The sequence below is a fragment of the Dipodomys ordii genome, unplaced genomic scaffold (genome assembly GCF_000151885.1).
Source record: "Dipodomys ordii isolate 6190 unplaced genomic scaffold, Dord_2.0 Scaffold49, whole genome shotgun sequence".
In the NCBI taxonomy this organism is placed as follows: domain Eukaryota; kingdom Metazoa; phylum Chordata; class Mammalia; order Rodentia; family Heteromyidae; genus Dipodomys; species Dipodomys ordii.
The window spans coordinates 12,802,484-12,817,992 of NW_012267265.1; the positions used below are offsets into that span (position 1 = coordinate 12,802,484).

Sequence of the window (15,509 nt, forward strand, 5' to 3'; positions counted from 1 at the left end):
CACACACACACACACACACACACAAAATGGAATTCTATGCCTCCATCAGAAAGAATGACACTGCCCCATTTGTTAGGAAATGGAAAGACTTCAAAAAAATTATATAGGTCCCATGATTTCCCTTATTTGCAATAACTAGTACACATCTAGGATAATCTTACCCAACAAGCAGAAAAGCTCAAAAGCTATGTACATTTAAGCTATGTACATATAAGCTATGTACATATAAGACCATATAAGATGATGCTAAGCGAAATAAACCCCAAGATAGGGACACAAGAGGTTTTATCATTGTCCCTGTTGTTTTTAATGTACTATGTGATTTTGGTTTGTTTGTTTCTTTTATATGTTCTTCCCCCATGGTATAACCCCTGTTGTCACTGTACTTGATTCCAGTGCCCTGCATCTTGTATATACATTTTTCTAATTTGGAGAAGGGAAGGGAAATAACAAAATGCTAAAACAAGGATACAGGTTGACCCAATGTATCAATGAGATATACAAGACACTTGTTGAAAATGAACTTCACAACTTGGGGGGTGGGGGAGAAGTTGGGAAGGTCGGGAGGAAAGGGATGGTAGGGGAAAAGCAAAAAAGGGAGTAATAATAATGCTCGATAGGAAATGTACTCATTAACTTACTCCTATAACTGTAACCCCTCTGTACAGTATGTTTACAATAAAAATATATATTAAAGAAAGAAGATGAGTGAAGGGTAGATAAAGGATGCATGGGGGAGAATGTTGAAAGGGTTGAGACACTGATGAGGATGTAATGTATTCATAAATTGCTTTGTTAAATGGCAACTCCTTTTAGAGCCACTTAAAATTTTTAAAAAATAGTGATAAAAAGAAAAAAGTTAACAATGAGGTTGGCACACCTATAATTCCAGCGCTCAGAAAGCTGAGACAGGAGAATTCTGAGTTTGGCGCTACTCTGGGACTCACACTAAGATCATCTCAAGAAAACAAAAAAGATGTAATTATGTTATTTCATACTGTACAGCAGCTAAAATTTCTTACCAGTGAATACAAATAATTAGGGAACCACTTCTACTTCTTTTGGTTGCTTTTTCTAAGGACCACTGACTGTAAGGAGGAGAGACAGAATGCCTGCCTGGGCGTCCTACCCTCCTGTGCCAGGCCTGTCACTCCACTGCTCTGGGTGTGGTATCTGGTTCTGCCAGTGATAGGAAGTAAGCAGCACTTTTTCAAGAGTGAATGCAAGCAGTCCTTTCAGTAGCAACTTTATTGGTATTATATAATATCTGAAACTCATTTGGGTCTAAACTTGGATATCTCATTCTAAAACCAACAATTTTTAAAAAGGATATTTATAAAAGATGGTAGTCAACTTAGACGTTTCTCAAATATAAATTGGAAATATGTTCAAAAACATGAGGATTTTCTTGAAGATATAGTTAGAAAAACTGCATTTCCAACTATACAATAATATATGATTCAGTAACATAATTAACAATGGCATTTATGAATTTTTGGACAACTAAAAGGCTATTCATTTTGAACAGTTTAAATCAAGTATTTTCTCAGTGAGCATTCGTTCTTGTACATTAAGGTTCATTATGTTTTGGAGTGCTGAACAAGTATTATTCAGCTATTCTCAGACTCCTCTATTATTTCCCTTTGAGAGAATGAGGGAAAGGGGGAACAGCCGCTGCCCTGTAGGAAGGTGATGAAGACCACAGGAGGCATTCAAGAATCCAGAATGAAAGCTGACCCAGAAAATGGTACTGAACACATGTCATTTCCCAACTCATGCCTCTTAAAGGCAAAAAGCAAAAACCACACATTGAAATAACACTAGGAAGCTTCCTTTTAGAAACCATGCTGTGGAGAAAAATCCATGCCTAATGAGAAATGATATGAAAGAGTAATATAGTCTTGTTAGGGCCAGCCAATAAATATTTATGGATTTTTATTGGTCATATAACTTCCTAATTTTTCATAAGTTGAGAGTCTACTGATGGGCTTGAGTGTAATTCACTAGTAAAGCACTTGCCCAGTAAGTAAGAAAGACAATCTGGGTTCCATCCACAGCACAATTAAAAAAATTTTTTTAATATACTAAATCTGAGATGTTGCTCAGTTGTAGATCACACACTATGTGTGAAGCCCTGGGTTCAATTCCCAGTACCACCAATAAAAGTTACTGAATCTTTATGATAGTCACAGAGATCTAAGGCATTGTATACATAAGTACTTTTAAGCAGCTAATTAAAAACTTTCAACTCAAATAAACATTTATAGCTAATGAACTTATTTGTAACAGCATAGAATGCAAAAGAACTAAGAGAACTGAGTCTAAGAATAATCATTAACGCATCTCAGATCAACTTTTATAAAAATAACAATATAAATATTACTAAGATTCCCCTAGCTCAAAATTCACATAAGTGACCTTTGAAGCCAGACGGGTAAAACAAATCAGGATGCAAATGAACACTTCACATTAAAAGCTGAGAACAGGGCTGGGATGTAGCTCAGTGGCAAAGCGCTTGCCTAGCAAGTGCAACGTCCTGGGTTCGGTCCCCAGTACCAAAAAAGACAAAAAAAAAAAAAAGTTAAAAAAAAAATGCCGAGAACAGGGCCAGGAGAACAATTCTGTGGTAGACTGCTTGCCTCCATGAAGGAGGCTTTGGGTTTTATCATAATAAAAATTTGAAAACAATTCTCTTAACTTCTCTAAACGTATTAATTTTTAGGTGTTTTCAAGTTGAAGAGAAAGAAATCATCGAAATTACACAGTACGTAACAATACATAATGACACTTTTTTTTTGGAGGGGGGGTTGGTCATGGGGCTTGAACTCTGGGCCTGGGCACTCACTATCCCTCAGCATTTGAGCTAAAGGTTAGCGTTCTACCACTTGAGCCACAGCGCCACTTCCAGTTTTCTGGTGGTTTACTCGAAATAAGAGTCTCATGGAATTTCCTGCCCAGGCTGGCTTTGAACCGAGATCCTCAGATCTCAGCCTCCTGAGTAGCTAGGATTACAGGCGTGAGCCACCAGCACCTGGCTCATGACACTTTTTTTAAAAAGACTAAAAACTAAACAGAATAGCAACTATAAGAGATAGGGAGAATGAGGTCAGAGGTTACGTTGACCAAGATTCATTGTAGTCATATAGTGCTCTTTGAATGGTAAATAACTCATTTGTACAACTACTGGAAGCCAGGTGCTGGTGGCTCACTTCTGTAATCCTAGCGGCTTAGGAGGCTAAGATCTGAGAGATTCTTGGTTCAAAGCCAGCCCAGGAAGGAAAGTCCATAGACCCTTATCTCTCTAATAAAACGTCAGAAGTTGTTGAGCACCAATGGCTCACAGCTATTCAGGAGGATAAAATCCAAGGATCACAATTTGAAGCCAGCCTACGCAAGAAAATCCATGAGACTATTATCTCCAATTAACTACCAGAAACCCAGAAGTGATGCTGTGACTCTTAGTAGTAGAGTGCTAGCCTTGAGCCAAAAAGCTCAGGGACAGTCCTCAGGCCTTGAGTTTAAGCCTCAGGACTGACACTCAGGTACACAAACATACACACGTACACATACACATACATATACACACATGTGTACACACACACACTCCTCACAAAACAATAAACAACAAGCAAAAAAACCTGGAAAAATTCTAGAAACACTTCTTTTTAAACAGTGTTAGCCCCTCCCTCATTTTCTCCTGCTTACCATACTCCACTACCCAGCCCCCCCAAGTTGTTAAGTTCATTTCCAATATTATGTCTAGTATCATTGTTGCATTAGTTCATCCTTTGTCCTGCTGTTTCTGTGATTCCCTTTCCTTTCCACAGATCAGATAAGTTCATATATAAGACAAAGGGTACAGAAAACTAAAACAGAAAAAATAGAAATAACTGCATACAGCATATAAGAACCTCTTGTTTCCAAAATGTACTCATTACCTTTCTATGTAACTATAACCCCCTGTTCATCGTCTTTACAATAAATTTTTAAAAATAAATGCTAAAAAAATTCTAGAAACAATTCCAATAAAAATTGACTGATATAAACACAATTTAAAATAGTATCCTGTTCAGTTTTGTCTGCTTTTAAGTTACTTTAAACCTTTTCTTACCTTCTTTCATACTCTTATTCTATCATCTCTCCCATGTCAACTAATTCTTCCCCCTTCCACTCAGCCATTTTCTTGATTGTCCAGCAAAACCTCAGTCCCAATAAATTGGGCATATCCCTTTTCTACTTCCATAACAGCACTGTTCGGTTAAGATCAAGAACAAATTTATCACCTCAGTGATAAATTAGATTCTCAATGCCCATCAGCTCTTCTCTCTCCTTTTATACAAATCCTAAACTATCAAAATTTACAACTAGGTATGGAGTCTCATATCTGTTATCCTAGTTACTCAAGGGGCAAATATCAGAAGGACCATGGTTTGAGGCCAGTTTGGTCAAAATACATGCAAGACCTCATCTCAATCAATAGCACTGTGTGGTATACACCTGCCAGCCCAGCAATTTGGAGAGCCTAAATAGAAAGATCAAGTCCAGTCTGGCCCCAAGCAAAAAGTGAGATACTATTCAAAAAAATAATGTGAACAAAAAAAGGGCTGAAGATGTGGCTCATCTACAGCACCTGCCTAGTAAGCATAAGGCCAACTCCTTATTCCTAAATTTCTTAAAGCTTCTTGTGCCATCTACTTACTCCAGATCATTAAGAGGGTGTCATTGATTGATGTCAACATGAATCAAAGATCAAGATCTTCCCCCAGTACCTAGCAGTACTACAAATGTATTTCCATATTCAGTGCAAGCCATTTCCCACAGGAATGCTTTTCTCCTTTCCACAGCTCACTTGTCCACCTATAATTAAGACTCCATGCCCCCTCATCCCTTTGTCTAATTTCAATGTCTCCTCAAAGTCTCCAAAGTTCTCTTATTTAATGGTTTCTTTTTTTCATTTTAGAGACATGCTTGAATCCTCTCCCATCTTTAAAAACAAAACATATCACACAGACACACACACAGACACACAGACAGACACACAGACAGACACAGACAGACACACACACACAGACACACACAGACACACAGACACACACACAGACACACACACAGACACACACACAGACACACACACACACACACACACACACTAGCTTGGCTATGCTTGCCCCAGACACTCATGTTCTGTGTTCTGGAAGGCTTATTCCCCAGTGTGGTGCTGTTGAGGTGGTGGAAGTCCAAGAGGTGGGATCTAAAGGAAGGTCATCATGTCACAGTGCCTATTCCCTCATGAATGCATTAATGCTGTCTTTTTGAGAGTGGATCAGATCTCATCAGAGTGGACTAGTTTTTAGAACAGAGTGTTTTTATCAAGTGAGGTAACTACATGTACTTTGGCTCCTTCTGTCCCCAGCTCCTTCGCTTTTAGCCTTTCCATCATGCTGTGACATACCTAGGGTGGCTTTTCAAGGTCAACACTTAGATTCTGTCTGTAACTTCCAACCTCTTTTGTTTATAAAGTATTTAACCTCAAGTATATTGTTATATAGCAGCACCAAACAGGCTAAGACAATCTCATCTATCCTGTTTGTTCTACTTTATTTCAAACTGTCCTAAGTTTAATAAAAACCACTGCCTCCTTTCATGTCCCATCCACTGTTTTCTAGCTAATCCAATCTAGAGATTTCCTAACTGACAAACCTTAAGAATATTTTTTGGTCCTCATCTTTCTGACTCTCTCTATTGTACATAATAATGCTGATTATTCTTTTCCCGAAACTTTATCTCTCTGGTTCTTTAACACCAACTCTCCTGATTATTTCTGTTCTATCACTGAGCCTTCTGTTCTGTACAGCTTCTCTTCTTTCTTTTAGCATGCATATTCTTCAAGTCTTATCTCTAAACTGCTGCTTTCCTCACCTGGCACTATAAGCATGAGTAACGTCTTCTGCCCTTTGAAGGTTTCAACTACAATCTTTCAGTTAGTTTTAACAGATTCATTCAGTCTACTTGTTTACGCACATTGTCATATGCACATGATGACCTATGCTGTACTATGCATAGAGATGAGATGCAGCCTCTGATGTTGTAAAGCTGAAGAATCATGAGGTTCTGTTGTGAATGATATAAACACAGGAACAGATACACAGTAAGAACAAATGGAGGGACACAGGTGATTACTGTAGCCCCACAGCAGATATTTGTTTAGGAGTCTGTGGGGATCAGGGAATCGGGGGGAAAAAGTCTTCTTTAAGAATGTAATGGTTCTAGGCACCTATAATCCTAGCTACACAGTAGGCTGAGATCTGAGGATCAAGATTTGAAGCCAGCCTGGGCAGAAAAGTCCCAGAAGACTCATCTTCAATAACCGGAAGTGGCACTGTGGCTCAAGTGGTAGAACGCTAGCCATGAGCACAAAGAGAAAGTGCGCAGGGAAAGTGTACAGGCCCTGAGTTCAAGCCTTTAAATCAACAAAAAGGAAAAAAAAAGAATGTGATGGATTCTTGAAACCACAAAAGATAATCAATGGCCAGATTAGGGATAAATGGAGACTAGAAAGTAGTGAAATTAAAGCACAAATCACGACAAAAGCCAACCTGAGATGATTATTAGGCATCCAGGAAGTAGATCTTGCATTGAGGAGGACAAGGTAGAAATGGGTAGGCATCCATGCCGGGTTTGCATGCCCTATTCTAAGCTGAAACTGGATAAAGCAGTTTCAAAAGTAAGAGTAGAAGGCCTCCAGAAAAGACTGTCTCCATTTCTAATTTGGAAAAATTAATGATTATTTTCACTAGTAGCTAAGAAAAGTTTAGGGGGCAGATTCAATGAGGGGCACTGGTTCTGCATTACTAGTGCGTGTCTGTGGGGAATGGGCAGATGAGAACACATATTTTAGGTACCCTTTGCCTAAAAAGCTGTAGTTGAAAGGCAAGGGAGAGAACTAAGAAAAAAAGAAGAGAGAAGAGAAAAAGGAGGTGATACAAGAGGGGACATGGGGAGAAAATCTGAAACTGAAGCAGTTCTGTAATGGTGGAATATAATAGCAATAAATGCAAAGGCCAAGCATGAGTAATATTTACACCACAGTCAGGAGACTGGGCACTGAGTGCTGTTTACACAAATGGCACAACGATAGAGAAGACAAGAAGAGCAGTGCATATGAGGCATGTAAGGATGTACGCTAAGGTCTGTAAAGAAAAAGTCAAACCTTGAGTTCTCATCTTTCTCAGTAGGAAGTCAATTAAAAGGGAATAATGAGGAAACAAGTAAAAATGCGTTGTTTAAAAGGTTTTGCGGCAGCAGCAATTAGTTGTGAAGAGCAGTAGGGTTCCTACACGCCTGTGGAACTACTTGACTTTTTAAAACTACGTACTTAGAAACCTTTGATCAATATAAAAAAGGGCATTTTTTTAAAAGGTCCCACACGCTTGTTACACAGACTCAACAAAATGCATTAAAAGATGATCCCTATTTAGATTCTATGTCACAGCAAATATGTCAGCAAAGGATCCTGAAATGTTTTTTTAAGTACACAAAGAGCCAAGTAATGGCACTATTTGGTACAATAAGCCCATCAGTAAAAGACAACAGACATGAAATGGTCATTTCCAATCTTCCCTTCTCCAACCATTGTAGGAGCATTTTACAAAAGCTCAATCATCTTTTTATATGTTAGAATTGAAGCAGACATATTAACAAACTTAATTCTGACCATCTTTCACACAAAATCATATTGCTTTGGAGTAATTATTTTTTCTGTGTTGTCTCCCTATGTGACGTTCTGTGGTTTTCAAGTCTAAATTTCCTATTTCAGTTTCTCAAGTGTCAGGCTTAGACACGCACCACCATGTGTGGATTATAGCAAATACTTTTTTAAATGAATGAACACATTTAGCTTGAAAAAAAAAAAAACCTAATTCATCCTCATTTTGCATCTGTAACCAATTATTTAGATTCCTTTGGGACCACCAATCCTAGATGGCATGTGTGGGGCATCCTGGACTTACCCTGTTAAATACTGGCAGCATCATGTACAGCTTCTCTTCTTGTTCCTTCTGAGTCATGTGTCGAGGAGGATGGCACAACTCGGTGAAGAGCCGCCTCAGGTGCATCAGTCCCAGAGCATTGTCCTGTGGGCTGCACTCCTCCTGCCTCGGCCGCCCCATGATCCTCTTCACCATGTTCATCTTGGCTGATTGGTGATAAACACTTCTAGTTCTGTAGGAGGATGTGGAGGCATGAGGAGTCAAAATGCTATCACCTTGACTAGGTCAAGCATACATGCAAGAGCTTATCAACAGTTCTAAACATAGACAAGTCTGTCTACTTCTTTAAACAGAAAAGAGAGAGCCAAACCTCCTTGACTGCCAAATTACAAATTGTAGAACTTAAAAAGCTCCTGCTAATGCTACTAGATTGGTATAAAATACAAAGCATTAGTAGGAAAGTAATGAAATGTTTCTAATTAAGTTAACAGATCAAAAAATTCAACTAATAAGATCCAATATCTTACTAGTATTTGCTTATAATAGTTAAGCATACATATAAAGAAGAAAAAAGTTTTCCCAAACTTCAAAACATCCCAAAACAAAAAAAACAAACCCTCAAAAGTTTTCTTATTTAAATTTTTTAATTTTTTTTTATTGTGAAAATACCATATAGAGGGGTGACAATTACATGGGCAAGGTAATGAGTACATTTCTTATCAAGCATTGTTGCTTCCTCCTCTGTTTCCCCTTCCCATTCCTTCCCATCTCCCCTCCCCTTATTTAAATTTTTATAGATGATTAATTACATGTTGAATACGTAATAATAACAAAATTTTAAAAAACTTTTGAATATGTAATGTTTGTTATAGTTTGAACCCATGTAAATTAAATGATATCATAATACATCATAGAAATAGTCAACAATAAAATGACAACAAAAAAGACCACTTGTTCAAACTGTAGTTTGAAACCTTTTGTTACTTCATTTACAACTTAATGTTAAACAGCATCTAAAGGAAATAGCATAGGAGATGCTGAATCTCACATGGTAAGGATAGCTACTATGCCCAGAAGCATATTAGACAGCAGTGCTTGAGTAAGTAACGACCCATAATATAAAATGCACTCTTGTGGGAGCTTCAGTTGAGAAACTAACCACCAAGTTTAAATATATACGGAATCAACACTACAAGACTTTCAGAAAATATCATTCGCCCTTTTCAACTTGTACTGTGCTAGAAATTAGCTAATTCTATACACAAAAACAGGATGTCTTACAAAAAGAACCAGGAAGGCTGAGAAAGCATGGCTATAGAGAAGCAGATGAAAAACAATTTGCTTTTTAATGTGTAAAAACGAAACCAAATCTGAGACTGGTTTTTAGTTTTTTCTTGTATAATCATGTAAGCTAGCATGCCATTTGAGAAATGAAAGACTAATGCATTGAGTATGAATTATTAAATATCTTGTTGCTTTTTAAAACAATAAAACCAAGCTCCCTAAACTATACTTGTCCTTAAGAATTTTGAGTACCAGGTCTAAGTTTATGCACTCGAGCCAGTGACAGGAAAAAAGAAACAATCTGCCTAGTTATATTGTTAGACCGTCTGATCTGAGTAACTACTGGGCAAACAGGACTCAAGTATTTATTTGGCTGCAGGAAAGAGTGCTTAGGTGTATACACAAAGAAAGGGCTGAGGATAGTTAGCTACAAAATAAGTCAGCCAGGTACCAGTGGTTCACTATAATTCTAGGTACTAAGTAGACTGAGATGTTGAAGAGCTCAGGTGAAAGCCAACCTGGACAGAAAAGCTCATAAGACTTTTTTTTTGGGGGGGAGGGTCAGTCTTGGGGCTTGAACTCTGGGCCTGGGCGCTGTCCCTCAGCTCTTCAGCTCAAGGCTAGTGCTCTACCACTTGAGCCACAGCATCACTTCTGATTTTCTGGTAGTTTATTGGAGATAAGAGCTCATGACCTTTCCTACTCAGACCGGCTTCGAATGGCGATTCTCAGATCTCAGCCTCCTGAGTAGCTAAGATTACAGGTATGAGCCACTGGTGCCGGGCTTCATAAGACTTTTATCTCCAATTAACTACCAAACTAGCCAGAAGTGGAACTGTGGTTCAAGTGGTAGGAGACTAGCCTCGAGTAAAAAACCTCAGGGACAGTGCCTAGGCCCTGAGTTCATGCCCTAGGACCAGCACCAAAAGGAAAAACAAATGTGTTCAATTTAAAGCTATCCGAAGTCCAACATGCTCATTCTTTGAAATGTATTTTAACATACTCATATGTATGTATGCACACACAAATATCACACACATTATATATATATATTTTTTTTTTCAACAGTGAAAGACACAGACAGGCAGACAGGCAGGCAGGCAGAGTCATGGTCTTCCTATGGTGCTCAGGCTAGCTACTTCCGCTTCTCACATGACTGGGAATATAAGTGCACAGCACCACTCCTAGCTTGTTTTTTTTGTTTGTTTGTTTATTTCTGGTAAAGAATAATACTGTTGAGACTTTGATAAAGATTTTATTGGATCTGTAGATCACTTTAAGTAATAAGGACATCTGAATATTATATCAATCCATGAACATAACCTATAAATTTCCTTCATCCATTTTTTTTATAATTTTGTGTATGAGTCTTTTTCACTTCTTTAAGCTTACTTTTAAGAATTAGCTTCTATTTGTTGCTATTGTAAGAGGAATTGTTTCCAATCTTTAACAAAAGTCCCTAGCACAAGAACACATCACTCAAAGTCTCAGAGTGAAAAAAAACCTTACATGAAAATCTGGTCCTTTCAGTCCTGGTACAGGAGCGTCACTAGCTGGCTCATCATACTAATGCATCTATTTTAAATTTCAAAATCCTTAGAAACCTGTGCTCTAGTTAACATGATTATTTAGCATCCAGGAATGATCAGAATATGAAAAGAAATTGTTAAATTTTGAGATAATCTATTTTAGTTTTAAAACACACAAAACTATATGACATTCATCAGCTGTAGTGAAAATAATGAACTTTACATTTTTTCATGGCCTTTCTCGGAAGTATAAATATCACAATTACTTTAAGGTGCTAAGCATACCACTCACCTTCAATAAATGTCACTTCTATTCAGAAGTTTTACTTCTATTCAGAAGTTTTACACACAGACACACACACACACACACAGACACACACAGACACACAGACACACACACACACACACACACACCCAGCATAATGAACCTACCAAACACTATTTGAAATAGGGAGTGGGAGGAATTAAGGAAATAGAGGGGAGCTTGTTCAAAGTATACTATAGGCATCCATGGAATTATTACAAGGAAACTCCTGTACTATTAAGGCATCTTTAAAAAATAATCTATACTTTTTTAAACCTAGATTTCTACTTTGTAATACTAAACCCCATCTTTTTCACAAGAAAACAGTGCCAATAGGGAAGTATTTAAATAGCAATTTATAATAACAGCAATAAACCCAGATAATACTCTTTAAGCTAATCTTATAAAGCCACTCTAAACTTTCCCATCTTAAAGACTTTAAATAGTTTCCATTTAAATTTCAGAAGCATAAAGACCAAGTAAATACTCTAGTTTAAAATATATCTGTAAAGTAACTGGTGGCCATGAAATGGCCCAACGAAACACTTAAAAATAGATTTCTAAGTAACTTATTATTTTCAAGAGGGAAGAAATAAATAGCTCGCATAACTAAGGTAAGTCTTACAGTTTCACCAAATTATAACTAATCAAATGATAATTAATCAGGGTTTTGAACTTCTAGTTCAGGCCATTCACTCTGAAACTTCACTCTGCTCTCCTGGCCCTATACAACTTTCAATAGGTATTTACACATGGATAATTACAGTTGATGATAAAATTCTTTTCAGAAGGGAAACAAAGGACAAATTTATTCCTAAAAATAACCAGAAAAAGACAAAGCAACTAATCGCAGCCCTCTATTTAGGACCCCGAATATCTATGCAACTCTTATATAGAACACACAGACTACACACAGTAAAAGTAGTGCCTAACACACTAGAAATAAAAAAATGCAAATAGAAATAATATAAAATTTTACTTATCAGTTAGGCAAAAACATGATTTGTAAACTATATACAGGTAAATATGAAAAATGAAGATGTATATTGTTGATAAGAAAAGTATCATGCCTACTCTTTCATGTACCATCTTCCAGAAAACTGTAGAAATACACAGATCATAAAAATGTACTACAAAATGGTACTTCTTGTTTGTTTTTTTGTTTGGATTTTGAGATGGGTCTCTTATGTGGCCTGAGGACTCCAGGCCCAGCTCAAAATTGCTTATAGTAGTGAAACACGTAGAGCTCATGATGCCTTCTTAGTCTGGAGTAAATCAGTTCTTAAATATTATAATCCATACACCAATATGACAGAGTAAAAAAAAACAGGAAAACAATGTAGCATGTAAAATTAAAAAGTTACTATGCCACTCGCTACCTTATACAGTGAACTTCTGGCCAGTAGGCTATATAAGGCCTATGAAATCATTTGCTCTGGTCTTGTTCCTGCCAAAGCCAGCAAGTGAATAAATCTAGAAGCTTTTTCATAGCAACATAAACATGCTGCCAAATGGCCGTTGGCATAAAAAGGTTCCCCACCCCTGCAAGGGAACAAACCTAAAAATTACAATGGATTTCTCATTCAAAACATGAGACCAAGAAGAAAACGACTGAAATATTTAAAGTGTTAGAAGAAAAACAAGAACAAGTCAAGCGTAGTGGTGTACATCTGTCATCCTAGTTACTTGGAAGGCAGAAGCAGGAGGACAAGGAGTTCAAGGCCAAAAAAGGGACTTATTTTTAAGACTTTGTCTCAAAAACAAAATAAAAAACAATAGGGATGGGGATATGGCATTCGTTGGGAAGTCTTAAGTTCAATTTTCAGTGTGGCCAAAAAAAAAAAAAAGGAAGAAGGAAAAAGGAAGAAGAAAGAGAAGGAGGAAAGGGAAGGGAGGGGGAAGAAAGGGAGGGGAAGAGAAGGATAGGAAAAAGAAGAGGAAGGGAGGCAAAGGAAAATTAATATAAAGGGGGAAGGGAAGGGAAAGAGGAAAAGGAAGAGTGACAGAAAAGGAAAAAAGAAAGGAAGAAAATAAGGGAGGAAGGGAAGGGAAGGAAAGAACGCCCCTACCTACCCCCGCCATCAGCCTATGCCACTAAATTCACTGGACATCAAATTCACTGAAATTCTATATCCAATGAAATTGTCCTTCAAAAGTAAAGGAAGCATTAAAAACCTCCAAAGAAAATAAAAACCTGAGAGCATTTACTGGGAAAGCTCCCCAAGAAATGTTAAAAGTTCTTCAGAGAGAAGGAAAATAACATAGATCATAAAATTTTATCTCCTTTAAAGGAAGAACACTGCAGAACAAATAAAACTAAAGTCAGTGATAGATCAATTAACTATTAATTGATCCAAAGAATATAAAGAAGGATATAAAAAGGATATAAAAGAACCAGATGCCAATGTCTCATACCTGTAACAATAGTTATTAGAGAGACAGAGATCTGAGGATTGCATTTCAAAGCTAGCCAAAGCAGAAAAGTTAATGAGACTCTCCAACTAAACATCCTGCTTCCCTCACAAAAACCCCAAAGTAGAGCTCTGATTAAAGTGGTAGAGTGCTATGCTTGAGCAAAATAACTAAGAGCTAGTGATCAGGCTCTACATTCAAGCCCTCAGATCAGCTCCCCCACCTCTGTCCTGACACACATATATCACTTATTAATAAGCTTTATGCCCAAACAATGTCAAAGAATGGGAAGGAGAAACTAGGAATGCTATTATAATATACATGCACTATACCTTAGAAAAAGTACATAAAGATAAGCAAAAAATTTATGTTAGGAACCATATGGCAACCACTCAATTTTGAAAATAATTTTCCATTTATATGCTAAGAAGAAATAAAAGTAAAATATATAAAATGCTCTATGAAATATGCTGGAAATGATCTATACAATGGGGTAGGGGAGTTAGGGGGAGGGAAAGTGAGAGAAAAATGAGGGAGAGGGAAACAAGTTTGACAAGAAATGTATTTACTGGGCTGGGAAGGGGGCTCAGTGGTAGAAAGCTTGCCTTGCATACCTGAGGCCCTGGGTTCGATTCCTCAGCACCACATAAGCAAAAAGAAAAAGCTGGAAGTGGCGCTGTAGCTCAAGTGGTAGAGCACTAGCCTTGAGCTGAAGAGCTGAGAGACAGCACCCAGGCCCAGAGTTCAGGCCCCACGACCGGACCCAAAAAAAAAAAGAAAAGAAAAGAAATGTATTTACTATCTTACTTATGTAACTGTAACTCCTCTGTACATGTTCTTGACAATAAAATTTTAAAAACAAATAAAATCACCTCAAATGTAAAATATAAAATGCTCTATGAAAATGCTAGAAGGCAAAAAAGAGAGGGGCAATAAAAATGCAAGGAATGTTAAACAGTTAAAACCCTGACAAATAGTCATCCAACTATAACTGTAATCTCTTTATATGTGAACAACCTATAGTTATCCAAGAAAACCTGTTAGAATAACTTACAAAATGGGCCACATACATCATTTATAAGAAGTTAACTTAAAATATTAATAATTAGAAGGATTACAATCTAAAGGATGAGCCAGCCACCAGCACCTCATGCCTGTAACCTTAAGCCACTCAGGAGGCTGAGATCTGAGGATTGTAGTTCAAAGCCAGCCCAGGCAGGAACGTCTGTGAGTCTCTTATCTCCAATAAACTATCAAAAAACCGTAAGTGGAGCTATGACTCAAATAATAGAGTAGTAGCTTGGAGCAAAAGAAGCTCAGGGGCAGTGCCCAGCCCCAAGTTCAAATTCCAGAACCGACATTAAAAAAAAAAAAAAATGTTAAGAAATGGAGATGTATCCAATTGTAACTCTAATAAAAAAATGACAGAATACCTGCATCAATTTCATATAATAGAATCTTTATAGGGATAAGAAGGGTTATTGTACTATCACAAAGTCATAGACTAACAAAATAGAAATAATAAACCTTAATGTCCCTACATCTAATAAGTATGCCAAAATACATGAAAAACTGATGAAAACTAATGGGAGAAAGAAACAAATCCACTATCGAAGTTGGTAACTTTATCGGCCCTCAAACAGTAATTGATAGGAGGAAGTCAATAGACTGGGTTCACATGAAGAGGACTACCAATCAATTGAATGAACAGCTGACATTTATTGAGCACTCTTGTCAACAGCAGAACACACATTCTCATGTGAAACAGTGCCTAAGCCAGACCATGTTCTGGGCCATAAACACAACTTAATACATTAAAAAAAAACAAACTGAAGCCACAATGGAATCTCAAGTCAATGACAGAAGGACAGTTAGAAATGCATCAGATATTCTGATATTAAACAACATACTTCAAAGTAAAAAATTACCAAGAGACATTTTAAAACACAGTGGAGAAAATGAAAATACAACTTATCAAAAATGTATGGAATG

The 15,509-nt window shown here is 37.2% G+C and overlaps 1 protein-coding gene across 1 annotated transcript in view; it reads right to left on the bottom strand.

Annotated features, from left to right (window-relative positions):
- Positions 1 to 15,509, bottom strand: part of Wdfy3 (WD repeat and FYVE domain containing 3) — a 240,963-nt gene that overhangs the window by 168,198 nt on the left and 57,256 nt on the right. The window contains exon 2 of the mRNA XM_013020113.1: positions 8,010 to 8,220. Within this exon, the coding sequence (XP_012875567.1) occupies positions 8,010 to 8,189 (180 nt within the window). The 5' untranslated portion in view covers positions 8,190 to 8,220. The remainder of the gene's footprint in view (positions 1 to 8,009; positions 8,221 to 15,509) is intronic.